General features: G+C 41.7%; 1 protein-coding gene across 5 annotated transcripts in view; it reads right to left on the bottom strand.

Moving 5' to 3' along the window:
* Window positions 1-12,244, bottom strand: part of GALNT7 (polypeptide N-acetylgalactosaminyltransferase 7) — a 69,818-nt gene that overhangs the window by 19,434 nt on the left and 38,140 nt on the right. For all 5 annotated transcript variants that reach the window (XM_040699127.2, XM_040699125.2, XM_015276540.4 and 2 more), the window contains exon 3: window positions 2,911-3,077. In XM_040699127.2, coding sequence (XP_040555061.1) covers window positions 2,911-3,077 — 167 coding nt within the window. The remainder of the gene's footprint in view (window positions 1-2,910; window positions 3,078-12,244) is intronic.

Raw genomic sequence — 12,244 nt, 5'->3', positions numbered from 1 at the left:
ATTCTGCAAAGAGGCTGCTCCCAGCTGACTTTCCACAAAGAACTAAATGAAAAATAGCATTTTCAAAGCGCCACAGCCGTTTCTCCCTGTAAGGTATGTAAGGAAAAGCAGACACAAAGCGAGCAGTCTGAAAGCAGGCGGGGAGGAGAAAGTCACGAAGCCTGCCTGTTTGATCAGCACCACTTCTGCTTTGGCTGGAGGAGCAAAAAGCCACCAGCAGCTCTACTATGGCGAAGGCTGTTTGTGATGTGCAGCTCTCCTAACAACTGCAGATCTCTTCAGGCAGCTTGGCGTGCCATTCCGGCTGCGCTAGATCATGCCTTTCTCCGGGGAGAAAGAAGTAGAGCGAGACTCTCCTCCCTCAGCCATTTTTTAATCTGGAATGCAATTTGAATGATTGAAATTAAGTTAATTATGTTTACCAAGTAATAGCCTAAAGCCTTTTAATGAATTATTATAGGGAAATAATGCAGTTGCAGCAAGGTGTACAGAGCCATTCCAGTCCCTGCTTGTTTTCCAGTTGCTCACGCATGAGAACACTTCATCCCATGCTTGCTTTACTCCATTTTCTGACCTATGTTATTTGGGAAAATGAAGTGTAGGAAAAATAAAGACTAAGGTCTGCTGGAAGTTACTTCTAGGCTAGCTGTATGTATCTGCTAACCACACATATGTGTGTAAAAAGCAGAGATTCTGCATTCCAAAACAAGTTTCTGGAAAAATATTACCTTTATTTAACATTAGTCATGTACTGGAAAAGTGGAGCGCCAGTTATGCCAAACTCATCCCATAAATGACATATGTGTAGCAGAGAGTCAGCTATGACTCATGTGCAACCCAAATATTGAGACTGATCACTACTAAAAACCTGGTGACGTTTCTAGAGACCATCAGCACTGCAGTTATTTCATGCTGCTCACTCAGGCAGTCCTTGAACAGCTCAGAAGGAAAGCTGTGATCCCAGCCGCAAAGGAAAAAACACAGTACATGTCTGCTGACTGAATTATTAAGATTATATCCCTTAGGAGAGAAGATATTTCTGCTTTATAGCGTGTGTGTATATCTAAGCCAAATTCTCAGAGGCTGTAAAGAATACAGGAGACTATTATGTACCATTCGGTGTCTTTATTAGACTGAGCCAGATGTAGACAAGTTTACAATACAGGTAACTTTTCATCTCCTGTAAAAATAAACAGAAAATGATACCTGCCTACCTATGGATATGACGTAAAAATTAGCATGCATTAATTATCTTTAACAGCAATACTCAATCCTGACTATGTGATCGGTTCAGGCATACCAGGCAGGTATGCAGGCATACCAGCAGAACACAACACCTGCTGCTAGGCTGAATGGGAAGAAGTGCAGTTTACTTAACAAAACTTACTTAACGAAAGGGACAAAGCTTCAGCACGGAGTCATCTGCTGTCCGTGCCCAGTGCAGCTGTTACACAGAGAGGAGGCCAAAGAGCGTGTATTCTACGTTCCTGACCAGTTCTGACTTGCCTGTGTTCCTAAAAGCCTACCCTAGCTCCTCACTGTCATCTTAAAAGAGACTGCCATATGATATATGATATAACCATATCATATATGCTTACAGTTCTGTCAAAATAATGGATTAGCTCTGCCCTGCAAAATCAGAGCCATTCAGCATCAAATGACACACAAGGGGCAAAGGTTTGAAACCACGATTTTTGCAGGAGTAGAACTATTGAAGACTTTCCCTCTTTGTCACAGATTTGTATTTTCTACAGATCTATTCTACCAAAACCTAAGAGATTAAGTACCTTTTCGGCTCACTATTACCTTGATGCCTGAAAGCTTCTTGGGTTTTACGCATTTATTCCCATAAACTCGTGGGTGAGGCATATGTACTGCTATACAAGACAAGCAACAAAGAAATCAAGTAATTTGTCTGAAAGGAGAAAGTCAGAGGCAGTAACTGATGTCTAAGCACTGTCTCAGTAACAAGAATATGCTTCTTGTATGTATAGAATGTTCTTACTTAGGCAACTACTCTGTCAACTTCCATCAAAAAGCTAGGCAGCAATAAAATCTTGCAAAAAATGATTGCATTTTAAAAAATAAATTTCAAAGTGGTGCACTGAGTTGAAAAAAGGTGATTTCCTCTACACCAATCACCTTATAGTCATATTTCTAACATTCAGATCTCCGTATTCAGTCTCAGTTTGTATTAGCCCTTAAGATACCACCATAAGAGGAAAAAAGTCAGTGTATGATTATATTTGTAAGAATCACACAAAAGTACATACATTGTCAGTACAAACTAAGGCTGTATATTACAAAGGAAGAGGCGAATCTTTGGACTTCTGAATTGACATGCAGGTCTTGAAGAAAGGCCGAAGTCAATATGTGCTTAAATTCTTAGCTCCCTCACCCCCCTGAGAAACAACCGTTTCAACACAGTGCGAAAGGATGGTAAAAATGAAAAAGATAGTGCAAATGAATCAGAATAATTCAAATACCTCAGCTAATTTTTTATTTTAGTTAAAAAAAAGAAAGAATTTGGATTCCTCTACAGAATAAGGGATTCATAACAGGTTAAACACAAACTCCTTCAATACTCTCAAAACTGTTTGTTTTCACAAGAGCTGAGAAAGAGACCTGTTCTCCCAGCTGCCTCCTACATACTCCTCCACAGCTGTAGGAGAGAACATAGCACAAACCCTGTCTTTCAAGCAACTGACTGCACAGAAAGGATTGTCACCTTCATGAAAGCAGCTCACTGGAAAAGAGCCTTCCCTTCACTGAAAGCTAAAAAGACTGAAAAATCAGCTTGCTTTTCTTGCAGTCAACTCAGTCCTCGGCAGGTAACAAATCAAAAGAAAACTGATTTTAAAACAATGCATTTGCCTCTTCTGCAACCAGTGTATTAATACTCCAACATACCTTTGTTGCTGAAGTCATCGATCAGCACAATTTCTGCCAAGTATTTCCTTGGTGTTCTCTTAATGACGCTGTGAACCGTCCTCATCAGCGTGGACCACCCTTCGTTATGGAAGACAATGACGACGCTGGAGGTGAGCAGGTTTTCATCATAATGCCAGTGTTTGCACCTGTGAAAAGAGTTCACTGCATTGGCTTTGACAATGTGATGTACAACATCTTTCCACGCGTACATCTTTGCTGAGGGCTATCTTTCAGACAGAAGAGAACGAAGATGTAAATTGTAATACAGTTCAGTGGTGTAAGGCCTGAGCAGCAGCCCACTTCAGACAGCAAGGCTCTCCTCCCACAAGAGGGAGGGATGGAGCTGCCAAACAACTGTTGCCTCCATGACCATGTGCGAAGGTGCGAGGCTCTGCACATCCCTGCTGCCAGCACCGTGCTGCAAGGGAATGCTGCAAGGCTGCACCAAGCTGTGGCTGCCAGAATGCCCTTAAGATACCATGATTTAGAGTGGACTAAGCATTTGGCTCACTTACTATAAAAGACATATTAGGACTGTTTTGCTTTTTTCCTGCTTTGTTTTTGCCTCTAAAGCGCTTCCATTGGCTTTATGCAGACAAGAAGGGATCTTTATTATTTATATTTAAACTTTCAGGTATAACAAACGTAGCTAAAAGAAAGGTCACATTTAGCTCTCCCTTCCTCTGCTCAAAATGCAGTCACATGTATCACCTGATGCACAAAAGCAACGGCCTTGGCCAAATCTGTGCAACTGTCCGTAGTTTTAGAACAGATAGAATAATTGTGTGGAAATCTCATAGAAATAAAGCAAGAAATCAAGCCTTGAAAGGCCACTGCATTTTAGAAGTTATGGCTTATTTGAAAATGTAATGCCTATTTAAGGTTTGCTAATAAATGCTATCACATTAATAAACAGCACATTTTGATCAAAACAAACAGTTTATATCCCTACAGATGCATTGGATGGACATTCAAGTAACAGGTTCAGTCAAGCCTGTATCTGGCTGTAATATCTTACTCTCATCTTTCTTATGTCTTAGCCAGCCTCAGAGAGTGACATTGGAAATGTGACTCTTTCCTATGCCAATTCCTACTAAGTGAGTGATAGTTCTAAGTAAGAACTATCTGCACCACTAAATTCCTGCTCAGTGTGCCATGAAAAGCCTTTCTGCATCCACTTCAAACATTCAACATTGCAGTTTCACTGCGCTCTCTAGAAAAAACATACATCCCCTTGTCCTTCTCTCCTCTAAGATTTATGCCAAACTTTGTGCCTGTGCATTCCCTAAACAACATCACTGTCTTTGGATCCTGTTCCTGCTGCTGAAATTGTAAGGGCAGCAGCCTGTAACACAAGAACCGAAGACTGAGGAAAAAGACATGCAAGTAAGTGAACATAATGGCACAAACACCCTTTTTAGGCCCTTTGCATTTTTGTCCACCACAGTTTTCCCACACAAAGTGTCAGGAAGGTCCAGTTATATCTTTCCCTGAAGGATTACAGATGATTTAGGAGCAGGCAATGCAAGTAATTCAGCCACACTTTTCAACGTTCATTAAATCACAGTTATCAGCATTACTTCTATTTTGCAACTGTTCTCTTCCTCAGCTACATCCCTAAATTATTCAGTCTCTCTAACTACAACCTGCCTAGAAATTCCTATACCTTGAAGTTTTCCTACCTGATAATCAGCCCCCTTTTCCAAATCACAGAATCATGGGATCATTAGGGCTGGAAAGAACACTAAGATCCTCTAGTCTAACCATCAGCCCACGCCTGTGACCACTCTAGACCACGTCCCTCAGTGCCACATCCACCCTCTTCTTGAGCACCTGCAGGGATGGTGACTCCATCACCTCCCTGGGCAGACTGCTCCAAGACCTCACCACTCTTTCTGAGAAGAAACTTATTTGTTCTGTTTGTTACAGAGATGTAGTGCTTTAGATTTCAATAGGCAAAAGATGAAGGATCTTATTCTTTTTTTCATCTTTCAGTTAGAAAAAATCCCTATTAGAAAAAAATCTGACTTTTCAAATATATCTGTCATATATTAAAAAATTATTCTTGACAAATGGAAACACTGAAACTTCCATAGTTATATTTCTCTATACACTTAAAAAGGTCGATGCACATTCCTCATCCACCAGAAAGAGAACTGAAATTGGTAGAAACAAGCTATTCATTTTGCTCCTGGGAGATGAAAATTACCAAATGAAATCCCTCTATAACTAAGAGCCAACTGATCAGGCCTTTTCTTTCTTAGTTGGGCTTGATGCAAGCAACCCCTGCAACAGCACAATCTCCAGAAGTACACCAAAACATCTAAAAGCCTTCACCTCAACTGCTCTTATGCCTGAAGTGGCTGCAGCTAATCACATTCATAGCTACCGACACACAGGTGCTAGATGGCCTTTTTTTAACGGATTGGGTGACTCATGTATTCCTTCCACAAATTCCTCGCAAAGGTTTCAGTTGATTACAAGTTGCAGCACTTCAATCTGCAGCAGCAGCACTTAGGCTGCCAGCGCCTTGTGTAGCTATTTGCAGAGATAAAAGGGCTACGCTGCCCAGGGCAGCGAAGTCAGCTGGTTCGGGGAAGATTTTCCATCGTGTGTTTAACAGCAGATTAATAACAGAATCATTTTCTGTTTTATGGATATATTCACCTGGATTTATTTTAGTGGCACAGGTACATTACAATGCAGGAAAACAGCATTATATATTCAAAATCAGAGTGCCAGCTCAGCGGCGTTCAAGAACTCTATGGAGAAAGAGGAAAATTTTGCCTCTAGTGCTGCTGACCTGCATCTTCAAACGTTATGACAGAAAACTTTTTTTTCTTTCCATCCAGTTAAAGACAGTTGTGACACTTCAGACCACCTTCAAACAAAGCAAATGCTCCAATAAATCAAAATCTGCCATGAGCTTTTTTCCTCTCACTTCTCATAGTAGAAAATGTAGGTAGAAAATGATCAGGAGCATAAATTACTTACTGCCTCTTGTTATCATATTTAAAAAAACCTAAACCTATTTTCACGGAATCACAGAATGGCCTGGGTTGAAAGGGACCACAACAATCTTCTAGTTTCAACCCCCCTGCTATGTGCAGGATCACCAACCACTAGACCAGGCTGCCCAGAGCCACATCCAGCCTGGCCTTGAATGCCTCCAGAGAGATGGGGCATCCACAACCTCCTTGGGCAACCTGTTCCAGTGCGTCACCACCCTCTGAGTAAAAAACTTCCTCCTAAACCTCCCCTGTCTCAGTTTAAAACCATTCCCCCTTGTCCTATCACTATCCACCCTCATAAACAACTGTTCCCTCTCCTCTTTATAAGCTCCTTTAAAGTACTGGAAGGCCACAATGAAGTCTCCCCAGAGCCCTTTCTTCTCCAAGCTAAACAAGCCCAGTTCCTTCAACCTTTACTTATAGGAGAGGTGCTCCAGCCCTCTGATCATCTTAGTGGCCCTATTATAAAAACTTGAATTCAGAACCACATCTGTGAGCAATTTGTACGCATTTTTTAATCTATATTTAATATATTTTCAAAACATAAAGCCAGAGTTCTAGATAGGTTTTTTTCTGCTACATATCCAACTTAATCTCCTCAAATCTGTCAGCACATTTCACTTTTTTAAACTTGAAAAATCATGTGTTGCAAAATGTGCCATTTGTAAGTCATAAAAATGCTACATTTATACCTCTAAATCATGCTTCCAGTTTTTTTCCAGAGACTTGATTTCACTTACTGGACAGTCAGCACACTGACTCATCAAGCACACAAGCTTCCGCAGGCTGCAGTAATTTACAGCACAGTCTTGCCTCTTACCTTGCACTGGGAGTTAGAGGCTTGCTTTAGATATTAGCAATTAATGTATATCACAATCAATGTGGCATTTCTTCCCAGAAACGCGAGTGAGCAACTATTTGAGTGACAAGCCATGAGCCTCCACTCGTGTTTGTCCAAACCCACCGGCCAAGAGCTGGGAGAGCCTTCTGTGAGGCAGCAGTGACACCCAGTGGTTGGCAAACCAAACACCAAGCAACCACACGTGCATTTTCCATGCATCTGAAGCTGAAATTTACAGTACTACTCCACCTGTGAATTTTAAACATCAGAAAGGGAAGTCAAATGCTTACATTTCCAAGCTCATGCTTCAGTTTTAAAAGACAGGGTCAAGTAGGTATGGGCATCCAGACAAAAGCTGCTATTGAAATCAAGCATAGGGAAGGTTCAAAGTACAGAAAGTTCTGTGACAAAGAAGATTTAAGTGTGTTTCAGCCTCCAGTTTCATCCCCAGTGCTCTGTCCTGCCCATGCACTGCAGGGTGCAGCCTCTGCGCCTCACAGTGCCCATTCAGCTACAGCCCACGGGTCAGCTGTGATAAGCTGGGAACCAAGACAGCTCACTTAGAACAAATAGTTGGAATTCTTACTGGTGGAGCTGAGGGGAGAGGTCATCGCAGCTCTTTGCATCACTTTTCCTGACCTCCCCATAAGGAGTTCTTGTATGGGGCAAGCACAAGCAGAAGCGAACACATCCGTGAAAGACTGTACACAGCTTTCCTCAGCAATGTCACAGAGAGGAGCAGGTTTTTCACTTTCTTTCTAGAGGGAACTCATAGGTGAATGGAATCAACGCTTTCAGACCAGTCCACAAGTGAAAACTTCCTGTTCCCAAACACGCACTGTATTACCAAATGAAAGCATGGGTGGACTGATGACTGACACAAGAAGTAACCTTTCAAAAGATACAGCAGTGATCTAATGAAGAAACCGAGTGAGCAATGCTTCTTCTGACTATTAGCCCATACACTAACCATGTGAATTATTCCTGCTCTCCTTCCATCCCAGCTGAAAGGGAGCAGCACCACCCACCATCCCTCTACCTCCTCCATCCCAGGAGAGGTGGCATACCAGCCACAGCAGAAGACACCTTCTTCCAGGGAAGACACCTTCTCTGCACAAAAACCTCGAGATCTGGGCTGGAGCGCTCCTTGGACTGAGGAAACTCCTGCTCTCACAGCTTAGAGTCCTATTTATTAATTTGCCCTTGATGATGTCCCACAGAAATGATTGCTTGCCTGGTCCAAGGCCTGGATAATCCTTAGTCTCCCTGATAGCAACCACCAGACTTGCAGACGTAGGCTGTTCACTACTTCTCCTGAAAGAATGTTCCAGTCATGAAATAAAGAATATAAGGAGCAAATGATGACAGCACTGTGACAGTGATTTAAGAGTGAGCCCCCATCAGACAGAGGACAATCTGAGATCTTGAGCTAACCAAAATGCTTCTCATGTTGAATCCCTGAATTCCTCCATCCCCTAGCATGCAAGCATCTCAACTCACAGAAAAGTAAGAGTGTATGGCCACAACCAGTTTGCCTTTCCAATACTATTGTCTTCAGGTCAGCTACCTAACTGGCACCTGTGTTTCCCAAAGGCACACCAGGTCCCTGATTACAGAGCACTATGCTCACGTGCTCAGGCTAAAAGGCACCAACAAGCAGCTGCCACCACCTCCTGTGAGTGCCCCAGAAGACAACTCCTGAGACCCTCAAGTCAGTTCCCTTTCAAGCTGAGCCCTAAATCAGTGAAATGCTGAAGGTCTCAATTTGTACTGGTAGCATTTGCATTAACAAATCATTCTAAAATTGTAATTGACATTAAAGCTCTAAGCTCCATTTTGCAGGAATATAAAGCTGTTCAAAATTTAAAATTGTATTTTAAGTTATATTTCATGTTGAAAAGTGTATGAGATTCATAGTATTATCAATTATCACTTCCTGTTAATTGTTTGATAGCATATGCATTTTTCTCTCTGAGCGGCTCTAATGCTAGCAGGGCCTAACAAGAAGTAAGGAGCACTGTTTCCATTTGCAGCTTCTATTTCTCATAAGACCTGTTCTTATCTTATAAGGACACAGTGGTTCAGCAGGCAGCACGCTGTTTACATAGCTTCATTCTGAATTCAGGACGGCTTGCTGTTTTAAGTCATCGATTTATTATGACTATTGCAGTAAGCTGCACTCCCCCCAGAAGGCGGATGAGAGCTTCTTTCACGAGGCACCTTGCAACAGCTCACTCATCCATATGGCTGCCCAGCGCCAAGGTGCTAGCTGAGGCTGCTGCTCAAGTGCCTGCAGGTCAGAGGCAGCACTGCCTCGGGAAGACAGAAGTGGACTACACACAACCGTGCACTTCTTTGCTAAGATATAACTAAGTCAATCTATCATTCAGATTGTATTTATTACTTATTAATCATTACGGGGTATTTTTATGCGTCATCCACATCAATACAAAATTGTATTAGTTGACTTACAAAACAGGGGTTCTAGAGAAGTGAACAGATGGCTCAAAAAGGACAGTTTGCTCAGCTGAGGACAGCTAGGTGTTGCTTTTTTTGCCTTCAGCATGCAGCAGCAGAACCACTCTTACACGCTATTTAACAGCTTAGACTTACACCAAAACAGCACTTCCTATTTTGATAACAGCTATAGGCTTTGTATGATTCCATTCTGGAAGCAGCCTGCAAGGCTATGTAACCAAGTTCCAATACTGGTCATGCCTCTTAAAACATCACAACTCTAATTCATGACCGGGTTTGTACAGAGTGCCAACACTGGCGCTAAGAGCAAACTGAAAAGAATAAATCTTGCCTTCTTTTTAATCGCAACAATCTTGCCCATAGTATCACTTTCACAATACTGAAAAAAGGATAGGCAATAAATACATCAGGGCAGGACAGTGAAGCCAGAAATAAATTCCCTTCCCTGGGGGAAGCTGCCTTACAGAGACAAGGAGCCAAACCCCCCCCCTTCCTCCCCTGAAGGCTCCTGTTTCATGTTGTGCCCATAGCTGTCCTCAGCTTGTTTTTCCTATGACATTCGACAGATCATTTTCACCTTCCAAATTAAAGCTGTACTGTTTTATGGCACTGCAGATCTGCAGCATCCCTTCAGCTCAACACAGCATAGCATTTTCCAGTGTTTCTCAAGTCCCCCTGCAGAACAGTGGCACGCCGAGCACTACTGCAGCGAGGAGACAGATAGGGAGAGCCAACCACCAGGCAGAAGAAGGAGGCATTTCTGCAGGTTGATTACACAAAAGCTGTTTGTTGCCCTCTACTTTCCTCTCCCCCCTGCAGTAGCCAGCACTGATTTGTCAGAAAATGCTGCTAAGAAGCTAATGCATTATGGCAATTCCCATCATTTTTCTGCTTGGGTATGCGCTGCTTTAGGAAGTGGCAGCGTGACATATTTGCCTATGTAAAGCTCAAAAGAATTCAGACTATGCATAATTTTGGATTTATCAAGCACTGACAGGTGTTACCTAATACAATAAGCAAAAGGCTACGCGAAGCTTGGGGCTCAATCCCAAGAAAATACTTCATTTCTACCACACCAGACGTTAAACCTCAAAGTTTCTGTCCAGGCTCAGATGGGCTGAATTACAATTTATTTTACATCAGTTAATTTAAAAGCTCTTAGATAGTAAGTTGCTGATTAGCAGTACCAAGACAGAGCATAAGAAGTTCAATTATCTTTTAGCTTTGCATTCAGATTACAATTCATTTGACAGAATGCTTCTTCCATTTGGCTCAGCTATTTTTCAGTTGAAACTTACAATGTGAAATGCTGGCAGCTGACGTTAAAGAAAGACAGGATCCATCTTTACTCTAGTTTTCACTTTTAGGACCCGAACTGTTTAAATGAAAATAAGCATTTTCTGAAAGTACAACGCCTGAAATTCAAACCTTTCCTGACCACAAGGAGATGCTGACAGTACATTCCTCATTACCCTTTAAATACTTTTTCCTCCAGCAACCTTGTCAGGAGTGAGGCAGCTGGTGGCCTACTGGACACAACCTGGGCTTCTCCACTTTGTTTGACCACTGTGATGCACTTGCCTCAGCCCCAGCGCCCAGTAAAGCACACAAAGGTTGTTGGGCATGCTGTTAAGATGGCCTTCTTGGTTGCAAACAGGTACAGCGTACCACTGATTGCTGCGAAGGCACTATGTGAAATGAAACCACGTCCCTAATGCTCCATTTCCAATGACACCGATACCAACAGTACTTAGCGAAAGCTTATTTCGTGTAACAGTGTCAACTACGTAATTGGCACAGTGCTATAATTAAGCTACTAATCAATCTCCTGAAGAAAGCAGGCTTCACTGTAGAGCTTTTCTATTCCATCTGCTTAGCTATGACAAGATTCACCTGACGGCTAACCACTGTGAAAGAAAATAGCAAACTTGTATTTTTCACACAGAGTAAAAAGACCACCTAATTCTGATGAACAGCAAGGATTCATCTACCTCATCTCACGTCTTCAGTGTTGTTTATAACTGAAGAGTTTGATATTTCTTAAGCTCAAGCCAGCACTAAGGATTTGCTGTAGCATTTGGTATTTTCAATAGCACTTGGACCAGCTAAGGCATCCAAGATAACACCATCAAACTATGATAGGAGAAATACTAAGTTTTGCTTTGCTACACTAAAACATAGCTCTATATGTGTGTATATTCTTAAGTACACTCAGAAGCCTTTATTTTTGGCAAGAATTCCCTCGTCTGCATGTACTAAAAATAATAATAATAAAAAAAATAGAACGAACGTCTTTCAAAACTGATGATTTTAAAAACAAGCCAATCCTCGTTCACTTCTGAACAAAAAAACTGCATTATAGAATGTTGGGAGCTGCAAAAACAGTTGTTGAAAAATACATTTCTGTACAAAAGAAGCATTGTACTCACACAAGGAGGAGTTACTCTTGCAGATTTTTCAACAAAAGCTTATCAGCAATTCTGCTTGAAGTAAAAAGGTGATCCGAGACAACAGATCCAATTATTCAAGTATGAGTTTTAATGGCCCAGGAGGCACATCCTGTAACAGCAGTCATGTCATTAAAAAGGAAAATGGAAAAAAAACCCACAAAAAACAGATAATCCAGGGAAGGAAAAAACACTTAAAAATATTTATTTTGTCACAGCAAGACTGACGTGTGTGGGTAATGCACTTGAGATTCTGGCTTACGCTGGTGAGCAGACAGCATTCATCTATTGTAATATTGAAATAAAAAATCAGTAAGAGATTAATTTGTCTCTTGTCATAAATGTTCACAAAGAACCATAATGCTTCCTCTTGCAGTCAAACTACTCAAGGTACAATTCCTACAATGCCTGTTAAAAGAGGCTGTCAAAAAACAGCCAAGCACAAACAGAGTCCTAAGACTAAAACCCTGTGGGTCAGTAAGAATGATTTGCAAGCAAGTCTTCCATGGGTGGGATAACAACAGCATATCAAGCCT

Source organism: Gallus gallus, chromosome 4, assembly GCF_016699485.2.
Source record: "Gallus gallus isolate bGalGal1 chromosome 4, bGalGal1.mat.broiler.GRCg7b, whole genome shotgun sequence".
NCBI classification, from domain to species: Eukaryota; Metazoa; Chordata; class Aves; order Galliformes; family Phasianidae; genus Gallus; species Gallus gallus.
This window is presented reverse-complemented; position numbering and strand designations above follow the sequence as displayed.